The sequence below is a fragment of the Cupressus sempervirens genome, chromosome 4, assembly GCF_028749045.1.
Source record: "Cupressus sempervirens isolate cs-2001-9-10 chromosome 4, ASM2874904v1, whole genome shotgun sequence".
Taxonomy (NCBI): Eukaryota; Viridiplantae; Streptophyta; class Pinopsida; order Cupressales; family Cupressaceae; genus Cupressus; species Cupressus sempervirens.
Window position 1 is genome coordinate 809158391 of NC_143121.1, and position 25603 is coordinate 809183993.

At 34.5% G+C, this 25603-nt stretch overlaps 1 protein-coding gene and 1 long non-coding RNA gene across 6 annotated transcripts in view; one reads left to right on the forward strand and one right to left on the reverse strand.

Annotated features, from left to right (window-relative positions):
- Positions 1–2223: 2223 nt before the first annotated feature.
- On the forward strand, positions 2224–24938 carry LOC149563858 (uncharacterized). 4 transcript variants are annotated; one of them, XR_016364122.1, is made up of 3 exons: positions 2224–2680; positions 21221–21341; positions 24332–24938. It is a non-coding gene; the product is annotated as an uncharacterized LOC149563858 (long non-coding RNA). The 4 variants fall into 4 exon arrangements; XR_016364120.1 differs by having other exon boundaries at positions 24335–24938; XR_016364123.1 differs by lacking the exon at positions 24332–24938 and adding an exon at positions 21800–22079.
- The window catches only part of LOC149563859 (zinc finger (C3HC4-type RING finger) family protein), a 49203-nt gene continuing 26674 nt past the window's right edge, over positions 3075–25603 (reverse strand). For both annotated transcript variants that reach the window (XM_089826990.1, XM_089826988.1), the window contains exons 13-18: positions 22917–22966; positions 19116–19185; positions 15529–15604; positions 3801–3880; positions 3586–3654; positions 3075–3422 (exon numbers count right to left, since the gene is read on the reverse strand). In XM_089826990.1, the coding sequence (XP_089683116.1) occupies positions 3366–3422; positions 3586–3654; positions 3801–3880; positions 15529–15604; positions 19116–19185; positions 22917–22966 (402 nt within the window). In that variant the 3' untranslated portion in view covers positions 3075–3365. The remainder of the gene's footprint in view (positions 3423–3585; positions 3655–3800; positions 3881–15528; positions 15605–19115; positions 19186–22916; positions 22967–25603) is intronic.

Sequence of the window (25603 nt, forward strand, 5' to 3'; positions counted from 1 at the left end):
CCTTCTTGGACTATCAAGGACAAATAATGTGAATACAAATACCACTTTCATGGATTATTATTTACCCTTTAATTAAAATTCTTCCATCATTTTATCACTGATGTGATCATTATTCGCAAATATGTTAGTGTTGCAAACAAACCTCTATATATCGTGAACTAGGAAACATTTTGAAATTCTCTTCAGTGAGGATTTAGACGGCTAGGTTTCCTCAAACATATCCAAAATTGAGCACGATCCAATAATGGAACAAATAGATATGATCCCCACACCAAGACCCTTTTTTTGCTCTCTGACAATTTGTAGTTGCAAGTTTCTATAATTGATGTATATGTCAATAGCTTTGCATGGATCATCATTTTGAGTTGTATATATTGTATAAGAAGTCATGGCATGAGATTTTGTTAGACTTCCATTATTTGTATGACCTTTACACCACTCTTTTGTTCTTTGACTCATTCCATGGGAAAAGAGATACTAAAGAGAATATACTCACCATTCTACATTTGTCTGATCATCTCCACAATCTTTGCAAACTAATCTAGTGCACATATCCAGTACTCATGGAATCATGTCAGATGCACCTCATATTTAGATCATCAAATACCAATTCAAACACATCAATTCTCATAGCTTGTATATCCTCAGAAAATGTCATTGAGTTCAATCTATGAAAATGGTTTTCCTTATTCACTTGCGGTTTCTACAACCATATAATTTGTTTATGCTCTTTCCATGATGTGACAAGTAAACTCCAACCTTGAGAAGAACTTCTAAGTATCAAAAAAATATAAAGAGTAGCACAAAGTTGTCCAAACTATATTTTATCCAAAATTTTACACATGAACTAACAAACTATGCTTTGAATTTGAACATGTGTTCTTGAACTCGACGAACCATTTGAACCATACTCAACTAGTTTGAACCATGTTGTACCCTGCTGAACCCGACAGTACCATTTTTGAAATCTTTGAACCTTGTTCAACGTAAACTTTGATCCTTTGAACCTCTACACTAAACCTAGACGTATTTGAACTTGATGAACCTCCAAACATTTTATATCATTCTGCACCTAGTTGTACCTTCATGAAATTGGCTAAATCAATTTGAACCATGGAATTATTCCTCTAAACCTGACGAGTTAAGCTTTCAAACCTAAACTTTAAACTTCTGGACCTCTAAACCTCACAAATTAGTTCAAAGGGGTTCAAGGCTTGTTCTTGGAATCACCAATATTTGACATGAAAATCAGAGATGGGATGACTAATTTTGAAAGTTCAAAATGGGTCTCTATATGGGTACTAATAGGTATCTTTGCTTTATTTATCATGTATTTAAATTTAAATTTAAATCTTGGTTGGTTAATTGATTTTTCTTTGCTCACAAGAGTGCTAGTTAGGAGGCACAAATGTCAATTTATTCCTTGAGATTTCATCATTTTCAATTTTGGTAAATTCCCTTTCCCAAAAATAGTTTAGGTTTGCTCTCATATACGACAGATGGGTTTGGTATGTTGCATAGGTTGAATTGAAAAAGAAAATTTATTATTTGTATACTGAATCAACATTTAGAAGAGATGAGGTGCTTCAAACTAAAGTTCTTGTTTGCTATAACCAACCAATCACAACACGACCACCCAATTGACCATGGTCTACATCAAAAGTTAAGAGAAGTAAAAATAACAACTACATTAAGAGTGGCTATCACTTTCCAATAAAAGCCTAAGGAGTGTAAGTTTTAAGTTGTTTATACTTTTTGATATTTGAAAAATAGGAAAAAAATTAAATTGTCTACCTCCAGTTATTAACATTTTTGTACCTATTAAGAGAAGATTTTGCAATTCAAGTGTGCCATAATTAGTCAATTTGTGCAATACATAGCCTCAATTTATAAGTTTATCATTTGTGTACAAAAGTAGAGATTTGGTGCTTGATGATTAATTGATGGCCATGGGGAGAGAGAAAACTCTCTATCAAGCCTCGGTTTAGTTCCTTCTAAACCAATCTTTAAACCTCTCGATGTTCAACCTGTTTGGGTTCAACTTACAAATCTGCCTCCCCAGTTCAAGGGAAGATTCCTATTATGAGGCCATCCGTAATGCTAATGGTCATGTTTTTAGTATTTGACTATACTAGTTCCTACACGGATCATTCTATGTTTGTATCTTGATGAATATAAATATCTCCAAGGCTTCCCGCGAGTATATTATTTTATAGTGAGGGATAAGCCTTTGATTCAACTACTTGACTATCGAGGTGCATCCACCTACTCCCGAGGCAATTGTTCCATGATTTATTTTATTTGTTAGATGCTCCAATGCTTCTATTGTGCTCATTAATGGGCCCCCTAAGGGGAAAATTCCTCCAACTTTTTCCGATGTCTTGATAGCTTCTCCAAGGCAATTGTTCAAACGTGGAAGAAAGGTGTTTCAAAATCCATCTCCCAGAATCTCACTGGAGTGAACGACCTGTGAGATTGAATTTCTGACATCAAAAGTGAAGGGTGTGGGATTGAATAGTGTTGGGGTTGACATTATTTAGGCTAGATTTTTGGGTAGTTTTCTGGGTTAACAATTTGGTTGCACTTACGTTGATTCTTGTTTGGAGGCTTGTCTGTACTTGCGTTCTCCTCTCTTTTGGATTTGCTACGTATGCTTGGAGCTGCTCAGCTATTCTGCAAGGTACATATATGGTCCTTTCAAAATTTCTTGACCAAATTGAAAACAAACAGAAGCCCACAAAAAGTCTAGAAGTAAAGTCAAATATATTCTTTATTCTATAATTGATGGGTGATAAACACATCAGCGGTAGGTGACATTTCCTTTCAGGGATCTAGGAAAAGCATCATATAATCTTTAATTATATCATTGATATGGGCCATTGGCATAAATTGATGTTTTAAAATGTGTAAGGACTGAAAACTCCTCTCAGGACTCTGTCAGAATTAAAATCGTAACTTGTTATTGTAAATGACTAATCTTGCATCCTCAGAAGGCTTCACTTACATCATAGAGGCGATTTATCTCTATTATCATAAAATCAACCTGTCGCGAAAGAGAATGTACACAGTGAACCTTTAGAATAAATATACTCATTGAAGAGTGAAGATTTGCTTTTCCCTGATATAAAACAGTGCCATCTGTCTTGATTGAATGTGTCTTATACCTCCTTATAAACAAAATTGATCATACACCACCTGGAGAGAGTAACGTTTCTGTCTAAGTAACAACTCAATCTTAAAGCTCGATGGAATACAAATTACAATCTGCCAGTTGGCCCATGTTTGATATTTGATACAACATGACAAATGTCATAGTGAATACAACTCAACTATAAGAATTAAAGAATCATCCCCTTCAAATTAATTTACTGTACACGACATCCTTGATCAGCTCTTAGATGGACCAGGCCCCGGGAGATCCTCTGCTGGGTTCAAAATAATTAGAGATGATTACGAACTATTATAAAGAAAAACAATAAAATTAAATACAAAGAAAAAAGGCAACGCCAATTGAGCAGTCAAGGTCAGTTACTAATCACATCAACACAATAAATAGAGGCAAAAAAATTTAGCATAAAAGCTTACCTGTCGAGTGTCAGTTAACCGTAACAGCTCTAGTCTCTCAGTGGGCCTCAATTGTAGGATGTTAGCAAACTAGAGGGAAAACAATAAAAACATAAAATGTTATAAACAGATAAACAAAAGTAGATTGTCATTTTCCCATACTAAGAAGAAAAACAATGCTTTTAAAAACTCATTTTCCGGCAGTAAGTAGAAAAAATTGCATTTATTGTATGTACCCAGAAACTAAAACTCTCTGCATCATGTGGTCCTGGCATTCCCTCAGCCTGACTTAAAATCTCAGCAGCACGACGTCGATCTAGAATAGCCCAAAAATACATCGATTAGAGAAGGGTGTTATTACAAAAAAAAAACCTTAATTCTCATCTAAATGTTGCATAATGATAACTTCAAATCATAAGATAAAGTACTGAACCATGAGGCCATGAATAGAATGTTATACCATACAGTAACTTCATTGCTCTGATCATGATAATTGTACAACATAATAGAGGAGTTAAAGAAACCAGTAGAATGTGGATGAGAAATTGTTGAACACATTACAATACAACATGAATCTGCCTTGATATAATATTCAATTATGCTTGCACCACATTCACAGCACTAACTTTGGCTATAAGCCAGCTAAAGAGAACATACTTTAATTTTTCAGATGGGCCGAACAATGAAAAGAATTTCTAACATATTTTAACAAGAATTGTTAAGAATGTGTATAACTTTAGATAGATACTCTGCACTAGGAACCAAGGGATACGCTAAACAAATAATACTAAAGCACTTGGGAGCAGATGAAGAGATCCCTATACAAAGTGCATTGAAAAAGAATTGAGTATAGGGAAAACGAAAAATGTATCCTAATGCTCACCTATATAACCCAACAACTCAAACTCACGCAGAAACAATGACAGCATGCAAGTATCCATCTTCTCTCCCTTCCAGGACTCAGCAGAGCGTAGAATTGCTATCTTTCACTCAATGGCTCTACCAAGAATTCGCCTCCTTCATCTGGAAATGGAAGGAACTCTTGCACTTACGAAAAGAAAACTGCAGATTCTACCAATGATTGCTGTGTTGTCAAATTGAAGAAGGAAGAGATCCTTTCTGCTTAGCAGACAGATTGTCTAGAGATGCAAAGTTTCACGTTTCCAATTTCAACACTTCAAATCATGTGCTCATTCTCATTGCCAATGACTAAATCCTTCCAAGATTTCAACAGTAGGGATGATCATGGGAGAGATTAAGTTGCAAATTGATCATCAACCATGTGGAATCTTTAACTCATTTCAAGATACAGAAACATTGGCGATTTCAGTTGTTATCTTACAATTAGCAAAGTCGTTTTGGCGATAGTATAAGATCGTTCACAATGAGAAAGTGGCATGTCCTCATGGACATTCTTGTAAAGACTTCTAAATTTTGGATAGAGTGTATGCAAATTGTATGAGTCCCAACACCTCTATTCCACAAATTCTCAACTTTCCAATTGTTGATGCTTTTTAACATCTTACAGTGGTGAAACAACACACTTTCTTGACTCCATTTTGCAATATAGATTGTATTAGTTCGCTCAGCCTTGCATTTGAATTAGAGCTTTTAGAACCAGATCAAGTTGATCCTCAAATCAAGCTAGAAGCCAGGATGGAGCCTAAAATAAAAAGTAGGATCTACTGTCTTAAATTGCTCTTGCAACACACTATGTGAGTGTTTACTTGGAAGATCAGTTAAAAGTTTAAAACAACAATCAAATTACATTTAGCTGACACCTGACTAAACAATGTTGAAAAATGAAGTTCAGCAGGACACTCAAATCTAGAAAGACGCTAAATATTGAGAAGTGAAGATTGAGAGGTCAATCTCAGTTTGAAAGCACGCCGAGAACTTGAATAGCAAAGAAAGCCTAAGCTAGAGTCAATACTAAAGAACCATCATCCTTAAACTTGGGGAGGTAAGCCAGAGTGGTGTGGTGAATTAATTAACATCAATTGTTTTATGGCTAATTAGTAAGGATTAACTTGTAACACCCAATGTGTGACAGCTATAGTTAACTTACTAACTTGGTCGCATCCATTTGGCATCTTATGTTGTAAGAATTTTCCTATGGAAACCCAAGGTCTAAAGCCCAATGAATAGCACACAAGAAAGAGAACAATATAGACAAGAACAAACTGTTTTTGCATCAAGATGCAAAACACTGAACTAAGTACAATGTTCATGTCCCTGCTTATATAGGTAAGGCAAAAGGAGAAAAGAGCCCACAAGGATGACATGTGGCTGAATGCGATGCTTGAGTAGGTAGGAAAAAATAATAGATAATTCCACTAAAGGTGGAATACCCACCAAAGGTGAAATCATCATTCTGCTATAAGTGGATTACCAGTAATATCATAATAAATTTATTTGTTGTCTAGATTAAGCCTCCTTGTGAAATCATTATCATTTTTGTCTAGAACTTCTACAAATGAATTATATCTCGAAAGTGTAAATTCTGTTATTATTTCCATCTGTCATTGCTGAATAGCAGATATTTTTATCCTTCTTATCTAGAACTTTCAGAGATGAAACGTATACCTTGAGCAGTATAAATGCTGTTAAGATTTCCAACTGCCATTATTGAATAGCCGTCAAAAGTAAATAGTTATCTACAGTTGTTTTTGATTATAGGAAAACAGGTTTTGAAGGGACCTGAAACCCTTAAAACATCCAAAATAATCATAAAGATAGAAACCTAAAACAGCACTAAACCATAAGCTAGCCTGCAGGCAAACCAAAGAACAAAAACAGGGTATTCATTGCAGAAGAACAAAACAAAACAAAACAAAAGTGGACTATATCCGCAACAAGAATCCAAACGGAAAGGCAAGATATCCATAAAACAACCACATTACAGAGTTTCTAAAAGAAGTTCATATTTAGAAATAATATCCTCATTGATACTCCTCACTTTTTTCATCACTGAATCCACCATAGTAGCTCCCTTATCTCTGTTCCTGAGCTGACTGACAGGACCATGCATCATATCAGTACTAGCTCCCTGGTCTTTGCCGATGATCTTGGATCTGTTGCTACCAGTAGGAGAACCAGATGCCCCATCTGTTAATCCATGTAGAATAGTAACCTGTTGACTCAGTCTTTTCAGCCCATCCGTGCTACTCTCCATGGACATTCAGCTCACAGCAACCACAGCCATTCACCTTTAATAGATTTTTGAAACAACCTCCTCAAGGTTAAGGATTGACTATTCGTGAGCATGTTTAAGTTGCTCAACCCCTTTGTCCAGATTTTGAGACATGGTGAGCAATTTGTCGGCTTTGCCATCATCTGGGGAAACAACTCCTTTCAGTTTTATGACATTCAACTCTGCAATAAACCCCATTAAAATAGATGCATGACCATCCATTAGGTCCTTAATACTCTCCTTGGTGACAAGCCCCATTAAAATAGATGCATGAACACCCATTATGTCACACTAGTTGATGCATAATAGGTATTTATAGTTTATAAACTTTAGTTACTTGGTTTATTGGGTTTGAAAACCCTGTGAATAAGAAACATGATTGATGTTATTGTGATCAGTGATTATGACTGTTGCCTTTGATAATGGAAAGCCACTGCTGTCATTATTGATGACCCATGCACATATACTAGGAAAAAATCAAATAATTATGCTATCCTCTGACTTATCATTATTATTGCACCACAGATCATAGTGCTGTTGTTGACTTTCTGTCAATTCTACTTATCAAATAGACATTTTTATCATTACTTATTTGTAAGCATGGTTGTATTACTAAGGTCATATTAAAAAAATTAATTGTTGCATATCAGCTATTAGCCTATTAATAATGTCACACCACTTGACTTTTTCTCATCATCAATGTCTTTTAACATATCTATTCTACAGTGATAAATAATCTTCTTATGATCAAAGATGAGTACCACTGTGTCATTATTGTGAATTGTATAATTCTTGATCAGTACACTATTTAGATCATCTTTATTGTTCAGCGATCAAATAACATGGGCATCAATACTGCTGTCATAACATTATAGGAAAGATTGCTGATCATGATAATTTTAACAACAAACATAGTTGTTATGATGGGACACTGCTGTCCTGAAATGCCAGGTATGAATGTTGTCACTGCTGGAAGCTTAAAAGGCAATTGAAGATGTTAGAGAGACTATCATCAATTTTTAGTTTTTAACATCATACTACTCATTTTATGTATAGATTAATCTCTTGGAGTTGATAGTTGTTACCAAGGAAGGTGCATGATTTCTCAATACACTCAAACAGGGGAGAAATTTTCATTCAATAAGGCTCACTAGGCCGGTTCCATCCCATCCTCATACTGCAGGATGAGCTGGATTCTTTAATACCAATATGAACCCAGTGTGTGGCAATCCTGAACCCAGCAGCAGCAAATATGAGTAGGCTCAGCAAATATGCATATACATCAACAGTTGGTTTCTTGGAGCCCTATCTATCCATTTAGCTATCTAACAGATGCAATGCCTTGTATCTATGGGGCCATATCTTGATGAATGCCCAAGAGACTTATATATATTTTTTCTACTCCCTTTAATTGATTTATCAATTCAAAATTGATACAGAACCCAAATCCTCCACTGATGCATACTAATAATTGGCAAGACAGCCATTACAAACAATTCATATTGATGCAGGAGCATCTTGGGTGTAAAAGCAATCTTGCATCAACCAAAAATATTTCCTTTCTATCTCTTGAATAAGGGTTGTCTCAGTGCAGAGTTGTTGTTTGTGAAAGCTTGTTACTTCATAAGTCTATCATACGAGCTCAAAATGTTCTAATTTCAGAGGTGGAGGTTCATCTTGGATATATCAGCCTACCAGTTGAGGTTCATTACCATATCATGTTTATTCGTTAAGTTATTGCAGATTTTTGGTATTAAAACCTTGAGCTCAGTTTTGAAGGCCTTAGAGGCCCCGGATGAGGCCCAAAACTTGGCTGATTGGAGCTTGCATGAGTTAGGCGATGTAGAACAGAAGATGATGATTCCAGAATGAGGCCATAATAGCCATTCGACTCAACAGTTCACAAGTTATGGTCTTCGGAAGTTGGGCTACCTTAAAATCCCAAAATAACATTTATAATTGTTTTGGGCTAACTCTATATGTATTTTTAGGGTTGATCGGCCTCAAGGTTTAGGGTTAAATGTCAAGAGCTTTCCCAGGGAATGGAAAATTGCCAATGTAAGGAAGGTTTGTAGGTTGTCTAGGATAGTTTTGGGTGATAGTTTGCAGCTTTGTCTTACAAATTATTGTAAGGAAGGTGCCCATGTGAGTTTGCATATTTAATTTCAGAATTATGTAATTCCACATTTGTGGAGATAATAAGACACCCATATTTTGTCCGCGCAAATTGTTATTGTTTCTCTATTTCTATTATGTGTTCCTAGTATTAAGGGGAACACCCTTCATTTCAAATATAAAGGTGGTGGAATGACAACACATTTTTCATTACACCTGAGAACCCCAATCTGTCAGTATTGGACTATAAAGTTGGCATAACCATGACATATTTGATTTGCTTCCCTTCAACTGATCATTAGCATCTCATTGATCCTGCATCACACTTGGGCCACCCTATCTCAGCCCCATGCTGCTTTCTAGAATTATAGTAGGCACATGCTTTCAAAACCTTTAGTTAGGTTTATCTTTTGCATGCTCACTAGTAAAATAGGCCTTGCACCCTATAGATTGTAGGGCATTGAGAAAAAAACTAATGAATGCACTCTCCACATCAACTCTTTCCTTCACGCATGGGTGGGGTGTGGACCAACAACTCCACACCTCCTCATATTTCCTCCTTTCTAGCACTATAAAGTTAAGGATTGCGCCTTAGCCTCTCTAGTGGAGTCTAGCATTGGAAACACATTGACTATGAATGGATTAAGTCAATGCAATGGGTATTTGACATGTCCATACAAGACATACATGTCATCCATGTACACATTATGTTTCACAAGGAAAGATGTATAACCAAGATCGCTACGGAGAGCAACTAGACTATGACAACAACCGCATATGCATCAAGTCCCTAACAATTGAACGTTCTAATAATGTTTGGGCCCTATTATTTACATTTTATGAATTGATCACCATATTTGTTTCATCGTTGCTCCAATGCAAATAAAGTAGTATTTATTGAATGAGTAACAAATTAGAGCTAATCCCCTGCAAATTGATTGTATTAACTACTGGAGACAAAGATATAGAAATAGGAAGCATTTCCATGCCCACTATTGTCTGAACTACATTTGTATCCATAACACAAGGACCTTTCCTTCCATGGTGGTGAAGTACTAGTAATGGCATCAATCAAAAAACTAAGAATATATTGCCTCAAAGAGAAGATTTTATAGAGTAAAGAAACATAATCAATCATCTATAATGGCATCAATCAATCATCCAAACATTATCAAAGGTGGGTTGATGCATTCTTTGTGGTACACCAAGAAGTAGGGGTATTAAGATCCTTGCCCCATTCCTGTAGCTACTGTAAGGGTTGACTAGTCAAATTCTTACAAGATTTAACCAATGGCACTGACTTCAAATCTTGAATCTACCAAAAGCACCATCTTTAATATATCTCATTTGATGTTAGATCAAATAATTTTCATCAATAGATTTGTTGCTTATGGCTTTAATTGGATCAATTCCATGAGCAAGATGGAGATGGATGGATAACCAATAAACCCTAACACTATAGGCTCAAATCATTGGCACTACCCATTCTAAAATGTTTACTGCGGCTACATATAATAACTATAAAAATATGATGGAACAGATAGGTGATTTAATGAGCCAAAAATTTGTCACCCATGACTTCATGGTTGGTAAAAGGCATTGATACCCATTTCATGGTAGTTACCATTTTGCGTATAGATTAGTCACTTGACATTAGAGTTAAAGAAGAATGGTAGGGTAAATAGACCTTATAACCTTAGTCAGAATTTTTTGTATGAAGGGCTCGTTGGAGTTTTGGCAAAGCTATTTATTAACATTGATGATAAGATTTATTTTACAATTATTAATTATATGTAATCAGCACTCTCAAACTTAACAAGCAAAAACTACACTTTAAAATTCACAACTTCTAGTTGTTTAAGTTGGACTAGAGGTATCCCAAGGAGCCAGCCCAATGCCCAACCTGCCTTACCTTAGTCTTTCTTGTTGCCAAGTTGGGGTTGAGAAGTGACAAGGTGGGGCGAGACTAATCCTTTGTGGGAGAACCAAGCTGCCCGCAAGCCAAGTGACAATGTATAGTTTTTAAAACTTTTATTCACTCACTTTGAATGCAATAAGGATGGCTTCACATCTAGGAAACATCAGTTTGTCTCTTTTTTATCTGATTTTTTTTTTTCATTTACTGGATTGCCAAAATATATTCCAAGTTTTCTCTCAACAGTATCCCAAACAAATGAAAAAAACCTTATCTTTTGGAATGCCAACAAATTCCCAAGAAAGGTATTTGGTTCTATGCTCCTCAAATCTTGAGAGATTCAGAAGATATTACGAAATCCTATTCAGGTTTGAGATTTGCTCAATTTTTTGAGAGTGGGTTTGAATTAGTTTGGGGTCATCCATACAAAAACACACACACTCTCTCTCTCTATCACACATACATATATATACACATCTTACTTGCCAATTCAAGTTCGGGCTCCGATGCGGGTTCAAGAATCTGATTCATGGGTTCATAATTTTTTATTTTTCCCATTATGATTCATGAGTGCATATATATATATATATATATATATATATATATATGTATGTATGTATGTATGTATAAAAATATAAATGCATTATATACATTTATTCCAAGTTTGGCATGTGGGTCCTTGGGGATTCGTGCAGGATTCATGCGGGGTCCGGATTTGACCCTGTAGATTCGTCTGGATTCGTGGTCCATGGATCTAGATAGGTCTACAGTCCAAAACAAGGACCCTTCCGGGATCCAGACGAATCTGAATCCGAATCGGACCTAGAGCTGGACCTGAATCCGGTCTCTTAAGCACAACTCCGGTAACTAGGATATATATCGTTTTTTGCTCTCTAGCTAGTGTTTCATCTTGATGATGGATCATGTAGTGCACTCTAAAACATTGACGATGAAAAATTATATGCAAGTTCATCCAGAAATATGTGTGTATATGTGTGTGTATGCAGCAGCAAATAAGTTCATTCTTCACTATGCTAATATTAAAGCATCCTAGCAATATACACCACCATATATATTACATTTTAGTCCAAATGACATATAAAACATCCTTTTCGGCCTGTTTAGTGGTCTATTTTAGGGTTGGAGGGTCGAATAGATTATAAATTAGACCAAAGAAACTTTAAAATTTAAATTTAGAAGTCATTTTTTGCCTAAAGTCAACTTGGATTCTGTCTCTACATTTCAAATTCACTCGAAATTCAGCCCAGATTCTGCTGACAGACTTTTCGGTGAATTTGGCCCCCTATGGCAGAATTTGCAGCAAATTTGGACAAGAGGTTGAAATTGCTGCTAACGGAACCTAAATATAGGTCTGCCAAAGGCAAGTCTCAAAATTATTGAAAATGCATTGGAACTTTTCAGATAAGAGAAACAAAGTTTTGCATAAACATTATATTGGCAGTAATTTGCACTATTCAAAATAGTCAACTTAAATTCTAAAATTTACATTTTTGAGGATAGCTCAAATTTGTTTCTTAAACCAACTTTGCTTCTTTACCAGTCCAATCTCTATACATAGGGAGTTTCAAATGTATTCCAAAATCATTGGATCACAATAAGAATGCTTACGGTTTCAAGTATACTGCAATATCTATAATGCTTTACTTCCTCCAGGAGATTCACATTTACTATAACTTGATAAAGTTGTCTATCAGGTCAAAGAAGACAACTGTCTACCATATCTCCAACTCTACATCCCCACAATTTCTTAATCATACAGATAGTGTAATTCAAAATGTCTGGTCACATATGGTCCACCTATTAGTGATCATTTGCAAAATTGATTAGAGATATTTAGCTAAGTTACCATATTCAGTCAGTCCCTACCAAATCCAAGAGTCTATTTGCTGTAAAATCTAAGTTGATTTGTATATGGTTTAAATTCGTCTTTTTTTGGGTAATTCACTCTAAAGTGGTCAACAGGACCCTGGATGACTTACCACGCATTTGCAGCTAATGTTGAATTAGTCACGCACGCCCGGGCCAAATTTGGGTCAATTTAGGCGAATTTCAAATGAATTTGGGCTCACAATTCATCTACTCCTTTCCCCTCACATTCCAAATTGAATGTTTCTCCCCAATGGGGCTCTGGGCAGGCCTCAACTTCCTTAGTATTCACTGCCATCTTCTTGTTCAGATAATACCGAACAAACTTCTTTTGCAGTTGTACAGACCATCTAATTTTCCTTATCTCCTCCATTGAATTTCCCTGTTGCAGAATGATTCCACTGTTATTCAAAGCAAAGCTCTTCTGGACAATTATACTGAACAGAATGATTCCACTGTTATTCAAAGCAAAGCTCTTCTGGACAATTATACTGAACAGACTTCCTTTGCAGTTGTACAGACCATCTAATTTGCCTTCTCCCCTCCATTGAATTTCCTTGTTGCAGAACGATTCCCTTGTTATTCAAAGCAGAGCTCTTCTGGACAATTATACAAAGCACAACTCTTCCGGACAATTACATATAGAACAATTCATGTCACATCAGATTTTACTTTTCTCACTGGGTTTTGTGATGTAGGAGCATCTTGGGCGTATGGGCGATTTTGCATCATCCAAATATATTTATGTTTTGTCTTTTTCAATAAGGGCTATCTCAGTGCAGAGCTTATTTCTGGATGCTTAATATTTTAAGTAAGTTGGCCTTTGAGCTTTTTGATTTCTTCCCTGGAGGTTCATTTCAGATATATCAGCCTGCCAGTAAAGTTTCATTACAAGATCAAGTCTATTCATAAAGTTATTGAAAATTTTCAGTAATGAAAGTAGGGAATAAAAAATTTGAACTCAGTTTTGAAGGCTATAAAGCTCTAAAAAGGGGTCAAACCTCAGCTAACTAGTGCTTGCACTAGTCATGCTTGCATTAGTCAAACATTGTAGAATAGTTCGTGGCATTTTCCAAATGAAGTCATCATAGCCAATTGGAGCAACTAGTGAGATGAGTTATGGTCTTCAAAAGTCATACTAGAAATTTAAAAAAACAAAATTCTTTCAAAATTTATTTTTGAGTTCCGAAAGTTGTTTGAGCCTAATCTCATGTAATAAAATATGAATAACAATATGTTAGGGTTGGTTGGCCTCAAAGTTTAGAGCAAAAATTTCTAGAACCTTCTTGGACGTTGGAAAATTGCCTATATAAAGAAGGCCCAAAGGGTTGTCTAGGACAGTTCTCGATATGATATGGTGGCTCTAGCCTACAAAATATTGTAAGTAAATGTCTATGTGGCTTTGCATGTTCTATATATGAATATTGTAATCCATTTTATAGGAAATAATAAGAAGTCCATTTTCTGTTCTTGCAAATTGCTTTTATTTCTCTATTCTGTAGTGTATGTTTGTGTTAATAAGGGGAGATAACCTTCATCATTTTGTATAGCTATCCGTATCTTCAAAAGGCTAAAGTGAAGATCGGGAATAATATGATATGGCTGATTTGACCATCCATGAACTATTTTATAAACACCCATGAGAATGAAATATTCTGTCCCTCGTCGCTCTAAGTGGCGTGGTCATCCACTTAAAATACATGGCTAGAAATTGTATTCTTCTGTAGCAAAGAAAGTGGTGCTCTTATGTTATGCTGTTTAATTCAGTGACAATGGTTTTCTTGTGAATTGATGAACTGGAAACTGTGTTCCGCCCATTCATATGAAATACGTATGTAGGACTATCTTAATGAATCTTAGTTGAACTCATAACATGACTGAAAGGAATAGTAAATATGGTAATACATTACAAACAACTAAAAGGATTGATATAGCCACATATTGAAACCAGTGTAGGTATCAAGTGGAGAAGGAAAGGTATATTACTGGAGGACTCTTCTTTTAAAGACGCAAACTCCAATCCCCTTCACCCTACCTGTTTTTACGACACTTTACATTTCATTATGTGGTTAGTAGAAAAACAAGATTCCATTTATATTAAAAAATCTTGTATGGACAAACCCAAACCCAACCCCCAAAAAAATTGAGCAAATGTCGAAACCGAATCTCGAACCTGCATCTGTACCAGAATCTGAACTGGCAACTTAGAGATTTAGCTATGCATTTTTTGGCATTATAAGCATGTAGAACTGTGAAAATTTGTCTGCAAATTTAGATAAGTAATAGATTTATCAGGCATTTCCTACTTCCAGGTGAATACTTGGCTTCAAAACCTCTTTCTGAACCATAAATAATTTAGTAGCATTAATTGATATGAACAATATTTAGAGCTCTGCAATGTTTATTTTGTACGGACTGCTATAATGTCTCAGATTTAAGGAGGTTATACTCTATAAGATTTTTCTTAACTACACAATAGTTGGTCTTATCAACTGAAAGATAGCATGTACACATTGTCTTCTGCAGTATTCTAATATCTTAAAAGAAGCGATCTTGTCAACTGTAAAACAGGATATTCTGTGGCCGATTATATTAGAGTTTTATTAAAGAAAGAAATAAAAAATGAAAAGGTGTTTCTACCAAAATGTTGACAGTTTTGAAGTAAGCATTTTACTTTAATCAGAAAGACATCTACAGAAAATTGAAATTTGTCATTGTAGCACATAACTGTAAAACTGATATTTAGTAGAAATGAAATTTTTTATAAAGACTACAATGTATCAAAAGTTATCAAAACAAAATTTCTGAGACAAGCAAATAAAGAAGCTAATAATTATAAATACTACTACAGTACCTGTCCGTGCTGCATCACCTGCATGCCTGATCCAAGAGTGTGCCAAATCTGCTGCTCCTCTTGCCATTTCTTGTAGCTAAGAGTCACAACATTAAGAAGACACTTTCAGGTTAGAGAGGGCACTATGTGAAAGATCCAAACCAAATAATATGGTCCTCAAATATCTCGTTACAAATTTCATTGTCAGATGTGCTAGAAAGTTCAATTTGAAAATTGAAATTAATTATGCACACCTTACATCATATGCAACACAAAATAATGTAAAATCTTTCACGATTGCTAGAAGTAACATAAGTTTATCATAATTTTTAAATTTAATCAGATTGCGCCCAACATCGTAAGAAGAAACAAATATGCCATCTAGCAGATGCAATCCAATAAATTTTGTAGAAAAAAAATCTAGGTTTCTATTCAGTGCCAACCAAATTTCCTTTAGGTTCATTGTGCAATTAGTTTAAAGCGAATGAAACATTTGCTACATTGGTTGTGGATAGTGAGCATACAAACCTCTTTCCTCTGAACTTTTTACACTAATAATCATTGATTGAATTTTTCTAAAAAATGACGAAAGTAATTTTATAATATCATAAGGAATAATTATATTTTTATAACAGAAATGAATTTGAACCTAAAATTGTGCCAAAACCACAATTTTGAGAATCACGATGATTCACGCGATTCAGTTCAAGCCAAATGATTTTTTGTGAATCGATGAATCAAATCAGCGATAAAGGGTTTATGAAATAAGCTACTCAATAAATTTCAAGTGTTTTTTTAATTTTCCGATTTGTGGCCGATTCACAATTCAATTCAGCCTTGCTGATTCCGATCCAATTCTGATTCTTGTTACTTTGGCCAAAACAATTGAATAAAGAAAAGGATGTATATGCAACAACGCCTAATCTGGGCTAAGGTTGTTAACTCATATAATAAAATAATTGTATTGAAGCTTCTAATTTCTTGGAGTAACTACTTATCATTGCCAAGATGAAGATTCATCCCTGTATGGTAAAGGAATTACCCATGCTATGAACTATAGATAACCTCAAGGGAAAATATGGGAAAGACAAATTGATCAAAGATAGATATAATAATGAAATATCATAATTTATATAGTCATGCATGAAGAAGTGTTGGTTTCGGCATTGATTTTGAGTGGTTGAAACCACCTTACTAAATATTTTTCACCTTTTTACAAAATGAGAAACTAGAGGATGTATTTATGCTGCAATGTGATTGATTGTGCACAGAGCAAAGTATAGATGTGCTTCTATCATGCGGTGTATAGGTCAAGTACATGTGTAAATTCAAAGAGTTATTTGTTATCGGGTTAGTTAGTACCTGCCAGTGTTGTCAAAGGGTTGTATGAGTTTTTGCAATGGCGCCAAAATTTTGCTCCTTAGGGTCTATCTTCGTTACATAACAGGATGCAACTAAACTATAACAGTAAGCATATACACAATGTATTGAGAGAACTCACAACTGCATATTCAGTGATCTCAGAATTACTACAATGCATCTTCTGAGTATTCCCAACATCAGTATTATGACCACATCATAACATAGCATAATCATCTCTCGAAGGTAATTACCACGCACATAGAATTGTTGAGGGTGCCAGCCATCAATTACCATCGGCCAATTGCCGACCTCTCCACAACACTAGCATGCACTAATTAACCAGACAACATTATTGACTTGTGAGAGAGATGCACAATCTCACTTTTTGTCAAGAAAAACACTCTTAAATCTACCAACTGAAATGGTGGTTTGACTGGTCTCATTTGGTGATGTCTATAGACTATGCATTCTAAATCTTGATTAAAACTTTTAGTTTGTGGTTTCATGGTAAGCATGAATAATCCCGAATTCCCAAGCATTCCCATAAGGTCGAAACCTGATGGTGTTCAAAATCAAACACAATATAAGGGTAAAGCAAAGGATGTTCCATTTACTATATCTCATCTGCCAACTTGCTTTGTTCTAAGAATTCTCCATTAAATTTTTACTTCCTCCTGTATTTATTGTTGTTGAATTGTTGTAACTTTTTTGACCTTACAAATCAATTTTAATGCTCTACATTATTTCAGGATCCCTTGAAGTTCCTCAAGAGATATGGGATACTATAGAATGGGAAAGTTCAGAGTTTTGGACCAGGCAGAGGCACATGGCTCAAATGGAAATGAGTTAATGAAATTGAAGAGAAAGAATCTGACTTGTAGAAGAAAACTAACTAAATTTCAACCTAATAATCATGTCAAATAGGAAAATGTTATTGTGCGGGAATGCGTATATCAGTGCCAAGGCTGTTGCATATTCTATTCATATGATTATGTTTATCGTGATGTCTATGACAAATAATTATGCAAAAATGACTCAAGAACTAGTTGGGAAACAAAAGAGTAATAGTATGCTTTACACATCAAATAAATAGATGTTCCTTTTCTCTCAGACTCCTCAATCTCAAACACTTATTTCAGGAGTATCATAATTGTGGCTGCAAAATTTGTGAAATGTTAAAACTAGAAACTGTTGAATGGTACCAAAAACCTTATACAGATGTTGAACAAAATTGTAATAATTTGCAAGATATCCAAAACCAGAAATATTTTCTTTTTCTATCTTCTATTTTATATAATGGTTTTGATGCTCTCCCAAAGACTCATGAGTTCTTTTGTAAGCCAAGTACCCTGCCTAGCAAAGTTGTGGCGAGTTTTACCAACTATTAGAGAATCTTGGGAGGTTTTAGAAAGCACTCCAAACTTTTGGCAAAGCTAATGAATAGAAGTTATTTTACCCATTTTTTTTACTAAGTCATTGAGTCTGAGCCAAGATTTAATCTCTTGAGCTCTGCTAGATGGTAAGATTTGAAACTATGATATAAATATTAAAGTCTAGTGCATTTGTTATCTGGATTTGATTGTGTGACCAGTTTTTTACATCAACGTTTCGGGATCACACTCCATGATCCATCATCCGTGACCAATTTTTTTGCATTTGTTATTTTCTAACTTTCTTGGTTTAAATTTTTTTATTCCTTTTCTTCCAAGGTTCCCATGATTTTGTCTTGTTAATTTCCTACAATTCCCTTCTGAGCACTATGCAGGATCTGCTTAGTAGTTCCACGAGTTTCTTTTCCTACTTTGGGTCTACGTTTGGGATGGGTTAAATCTTCTCAATATCATATTGTTGTTCTTGCCAACTGTGAAATTGCAGTTACATTAACTTCTTTATTAGTTTTCTTCGTTTTCTTCACGTAAAATCTTCCACCACAAGCTGCTCTAAAACTCGTCTGCATTTTTAATTTATAACAATAATAATCACAAGTGACTACACTTCCCATGGGAAATCGAACATCAGTTAACACTGACTGAATGTTTCCTAGTTTCTTCCAAAATTTCAAAATCTTATAAATTAAAGCTATATTCAGACCAGAATTTAATTAAATAACTAAATGATGATGTTGAAACCAAAGTGCCAGAGTTCCATACAAAGGATTGTATTGTCCCAAAACCAACACTTTTCTCAAGCGCGCATGCGTGCGCACACACACAGAGTCCAAGTTATATGAAAAATATATATCTTACATATTCTCTTTCTGTAGTTCCGTTTGGAGGACATACATCACTAAACCAATCAACTTCTGCAACTCGATACCTGCATTTCAATATGAAGCAAAATCAATCAAGATTTCTGAATTTTGTTTTTTATTTTATACAATAACAAAACTAAAAGAGATGCAATGGCAGAATAGCCATACAAAATAAAAGAAGCCACCAGATAGTACAGTAAGGAACAATTATTAATTGCTCTGGAGAATTTAAAATTGGTTCAAAAAGCATCATCTCTTTTGCTGCATGAATACATATCTCCTTTTACTGTAAGTAATGGCATTTCTTTAGGTGCAAAATACAAGTATATCTTTATCTCACTGCACTTTATTCCCAAGTATTGAAATTTCTAGTGTTATTGTTTCCAAAATTAACAGTTTGAGATATTGATCTTTCTCCGAGCTTTTTCTACTTTCAATGTTTGATTGCTTCTGGCTTAGAAAAATTTCCCAGAAAATTTGTCTTTGCCATTCTTCGATCTGCTAAAATCTATAGGTTTCATATTATTGTTATTTTTCGATATCTGCTGCTTGATGCAATCTCCAATTTTGCAGTTCAATTCTCAACAATGTTTCTGTTACATTTATATAAATTAGATAGCAAACTATATTTCATAGCCTCAATTGCCCAGATATGTTATACACAAAATCCAGCAATATGCCATAGAGTAGCAGTATCAAAATTCTATAAGATAGAATCAACTATAGTAGCTAAGAAAGCAGTTCTACACTTACTAAAATGCCTTAAGTTGTACTCCTTGCTGCAAATCTAAATTCATACAACCATGTCTGCAGGGGAAAATTCTCCATTTGATGTTCTTAGCATCACAAGGAGGACTAGATGATCACCGAATCAGTTGCAGAACATGCCTGATCCTGGCTGAATAGCAGACCAGCCCCCTGGCAATAATGGCTGGGTTTTCTTAATGTACAGAATGTCCTTTAATAAAATACTAAAATGTAATTCACAATTTGTTCGTTTCTTCTTTCTCTATGGATAATCCTTGAATTACATCCACAGGAGTACAATTCCTTGTTTTTTTTGTTGCCTGTCAAGATTATCTTAAGATTTGAATCAGACATATCTGGCCGGAAGATGTCGAGTTATTTTACTGGATTCAAGGTAATTGTCAGAATTTGGTAACTGTGAATTATGCATTTGTCTTATAATGCTTTGCAAAGAATATTACAAAATTTTGTGGCAGTATCTTTGGCATTCTAGAACAAGGGCCAGAGTTTAACAACTTCAGAGCAAAAGCAGTAAATACTTCAGTAATAAAAATTTGATTTAAGAAGAGCTCTCTATTATGTTGTTGAATAATTCCATATCCCAGAATGTATTCCAATTAGTTAATGCTAGAGAAGAAGCACATTTCCCTTGCCCTCGTCTTATGTTTGATGAAAATTGGAGCTTCCCAAATTGATAAAGTGAGCACCTATGGTTGTTCATTATATGTACAAGTCGAGCAATTACAATCAAAGGACTTGCATGTTTATAGAGATGAATGGATGATTCTTATCCATGGTTTTGTAGAATTATATCCCATAGCATTCAACAAAATTTGTGGTGGTCAAGATGGATTCTTCACAGGACAATAATATTGGGGACTTATGTTAGCTCCCAGAAAGTGTAAAAGAACTACTTATACAGTTCTTCTGGAAATAACTGTAATGATTTTCAACCCCCCATTTCAAGCCTGCCGATGAACTCATCATTAAGGAAAAAGTGGACTCAATAAGTCAGATCAGACTTACTTACAAATATTTTTTTCAGAATAACTCCATATTGCTGCAGCCTGTAAACAAGACATCAAAACCCTAACTAGGTACTTCTCTCTCTATGGATGCTAATAACAACAAAGGATATGCCAAAGACTCACAGGTATATCCTATGGAAGAAAACTAGTGCCTAAGAGGTTCAATTTCACTTACCCTCTAAATGACAGGGAAAGGATATATCTATGTAGAAAATTTAATTTTAAATATCCATTAGCTAATATAGAGCAGGCGGCATGGTGAAAATATTCCATCTTTCAGAAGATAATGTACTTTGTATGGTTTTTCTTTATGAATGTTATGCAGGTGTCAGTATGAACTATAAAGTTCAAAATGAATGAAATGGAACACCTTACCCAGGGATTGAAGGGAAAATCCGGCTGTAAACTAGGGAGGATGGCAGAAGACATGCCCCAAGGGCCAAAAGGTTAGCAATCTCAACAATTTTATTCTTCTAAATGAAGTAATTTAAGGGTGGAAGCCCTAGACTGTAAACATGGAATCCATAATAAGTGCCAAATACATACATAATGAACAAATCAAAACAATGTCCCAAGCTGTCCTCAAGAATGGGGTTATAAAACTTTTTATCGACAGTGAAAATAACATGCATACTACTATTTGGGGTGAAAATATAAATAGGGTGTAATCCTTATTGAAATCCCAATAGTGAAAGCAACATAAACTTTATATTTTAAGTGCCCAAATTCAAAATAAAATGTTAGGAATGTAAATAGTTTGATTAAAAATGTTATATCCTATTTTTTGTAAGTGGATGTTCTTGAATGTATGGATATGTTAGTTAAATGACTACCCAAAATTATTAAAAAAATGTAGAATCTGAATGTGTTGGATATTGTGATAATTCTCATCTAATTGATCAAGATCAAGTGATCGGCTACAAGAGAAGGGGTATGCAGTGGCTGTCCAATTAGGGGTACAGTGACGCTTGTGACTGTCCTAGCCAAGGCTTGTAGTGCATAAGCATGATGCATGGGCACATGTTGTGTCAGAATACACATGATCCTCCTAGAGTGTGCCACAACTTTATAAATTGTGTCAAAACAGCAAAAGAGTAGAGTGGCCAACCTAATAAAGAGAACAGGTGTGTTTCAAAACTCCGTGAATAAAATTATGTATATATTTTATTGTACGCTTACTCTATGTAGGTTAATGCCATATATAAATTTGTCTGAATTTCAGTTAAAGCTATATATAAATTTGTGTAATTATTTAGATATATTATTAAACAGAAATTTAGTCAGAATAGACGCTCTTTCAAATATTCTCACTTACAGTTTCTATCATATCCAAGTCTTTGTACATTGCAGCATATACATGATGCAGGAGCTGTGAGGTTATCTAATATAGTTGCCTAATGCATCGTGATTACCAACCAAATGATTGCTTCCATTGACCAGTTTACAGGAGAGATCAATTTTTTTTATTATTATAATAAAAAATCATATTTTGCCATATGTGAAGGTACAATCCACGAGAGCTTTAATTATTTTTTCTCTGTTGGCTTGTCATAGTATATGTGTTTTTCATTTTAATTATCATGTGTAGCCATAAGCAACTTAGTTTCATGCAATTTTATTTCCATACAGATAAAAAGAAAATAAAAAGTAATTTCTGAGGTGAATTCATTGTATTTCATTTTATGAGAAACATAAAGCCTTCAAAGATTAATGTTAATTTGGTAAACTAATACCAACACTACTTTAAAATCGGAATAAAAGGAAACGCCTTGATTAAAAAGGTTTTCCTTGCAGAGAAAACAGAATACAATTAATTAAACAGCTAAAAAGTGCTAAATAGAACTGATTCATTGATTGTCCACTTCTTTCTCACATTTGTTACCCAGATTCTTTAGAATGTAATTGTTATGAATCATCAAGAAAAAAGTAGGCAACAAAACTTTCAATTGCAGATTTCAAAGACTATTGAATTTAAATCAAGCTAAATGTCTATTAGCTGGCACTAAAATGATTAAACTTACCCATCTTGATCCCACAACCTGATAATACGAAACCGGCGGCGGCCTTCAACCTGTTGCAGAATAGCCAATTGTAGTTGTCAAAATACGGTATTGACTGCAATTTGCAAAGTATCCCATAACTACAAGAAGACTTATAAGAAAAATCATGCACGCATATTAAATTAAGTTTCACAACAAACACTGTCTGACAAAAACAGCATTAGCTCAATTCATGACATATTCCCAACAAACCTAAGGTAATGATAGCAAATCACTATATGCAAGCAGTCAAAGACCCACCAAAAAAAATGATTAACATGGTTTCTATAAAATGACATCCGTGGCATACAATCAAAATTATTATACCTCGTAAAAATGTAAAGTGTCACTGGCTTCTTTTACTTGTAGAAGTATCTCAGACATAAATCTGAGCCCAAGAATATTTGACTTGAAGAGCTAGCAAAAAATGTCTTTCTAATCAATTAATTAGCTGTAATGTAAGAGGCCACGAGTTCCTTTACAGAAATTCTTCTCAAAGATGGTCAACATCTTGAATAAACACCTCATATTCTTCAGTTTAGAAAGTTAAAAGTGTGATTTCAAGTAAGAAGTCTTAAATATAATTGTTAACACTGTTGAGTAATCTCTAAATTTTACCTACAAGCATCAAAATGGATAATGTGGAATCACTTCACTATCAGCTCTCTTCTTCAAGGAAATCTTTATCAAAAATTAAATTTCTCCTCTAAGATGTTGAAGTTAATTTCAAGGGAAATTCAAATTTAGGGTCTAGTTAATATTTGTGTAATTTCCCCTTGTCAAGCATGACTGATTTGTGGAATTAGCCTAATTTCCAAGTTTTAGCATATAGGCTAATTGGTCGGAATTGCATAGTTGTGTCATTTTGATTCTTTCTCCAACTTGGATAGATGATTGATTTATTAGTTCCTCCCATAGGCAAGAAACTATAGCATTCAATGCACTTTTACTTTTTAATTTGTTTGTCCAATTAGAACACTTTATTATTCAAGTACTTTTTGAACTAAAAAATTCTCATATTTATTGCATTTAAAATAATTCCGCACAATATATTTATTGATAATTTGAGTGGTTGTTTTGTGCTACAGTAGGGAGTGCAACTTTTTCCTTTATTTGTTTGTCCAATCAAAACAATTTATAATTCAATTACTTTTTGCAATTATAAAGTTTTCATCTACTAACTAATTCACAAAACTATATTTATTTATTGTTGTTTTGTAGGGCTTTTAATTTTTTATACACAAAATGCAACAATTTATTTTAGAGTTACTATTGCATAAAATTCATATTAATTTCTTCTATCGTTTTTGTAGGGCTTTTAATTTTTTATACATAGAATGCAACAAGTTATTTTAGAGTTACTATAGCATAAAATTCATATTATTTTCTTCTATCAGCAGGAACTAGATGCTTTGCACTTTGTGGAGGAGAAAGGAATCATTGTTATTTCCCCTCCTAAAAGTTATAAAAGGAAGCAAATAGTTCATTGGAAAGGTTAGCCATGAAATGAAATTTGCTTTTGTGGAAGGAGAGAACTTGTGCTCTCCCTAGAATTACTTTAGGACAAAATCCTTCCTATGATTGCAAGCTTTGAGGAAAAAAAACCTGAAGCTGGTTGGAATTATTTCATTCAAAAATCAACATTGAGTTGCAAAGTGGAGTTTCCAGTTGAATGTTGGACCAACTTGATGTATTTTGATTGCCTAATGTTTTAAGTGTTGATTGTGAAGAGATTTGATAAATATTTTGAAGGGATATGGAAAGATTTCAGTACTAATACTATTGTTTCCGGTGTAGATCATACACCTCTATGCTAGTCATACCCTCCAAGTTAATTTCATAATGTACCTTTTACTACTGTTTCCTTACTTGTAGCTGCTATTAGTGATATCTATGAAAGTAGTACAGGTTATCTAATGGTTAACTTATTGTAAAGGCAAGATAGTGTAATTATTTATTAAAAAGGTATTAGAAGTTGTGCATCAAATGAGATGCCTAGGCAAAGGGGTCTAATTACACATTGGATTAATGTTTATTTTAAAAAGAGGAACTTTGTGGAGGGGAAAGGAATCATTGTTATTTCCCCTCCTAAAATTTATAAAAGGAAGCAGATAGTTCATTTGAAAGGTTAGCCATGAAATGAAATTTATTTTTGTGGAAGGAGAGAACTTGTACTCTCCCCAGAATTACTTTAGGACAAAATCCCTCCTATGATTGCAGGCTTTGAGGAAAAAAAACACAAAGCTGGTTGGAATGATTTCATTCAAAAATCAACATTGAGTTGCAAAGTGGAGTTTCCAGTTGAATGTTGTAGATGGACCGACTTGATGTATTTTGATTGCCTAATGTTTTAAGTGTTGATTGTGAAGAGATTTGATAAATGTTTTGAAGGGATATGGAATGATTTTGGTGCTAGTAGTATTGTTTCCAGTGTAGCTCGTACACCTCTATGCTAGTCATACCCTCCAAGTTGATTTCATAATGTACCTTTTACTACTTTTTCCTTACTTGTAGCTGCTATTAGTGATAGCTATGAAAGTAGTAGTCTTTACAAGAAAGAATGGATGATTATGTGAGTCATATCATATGCAATTTGTGTCCCTAAGCCATTGTGACATCTCTTGAGGACCAAGACGCATCTTTGACCCTCTGGGTTGTGTCTTGATCTG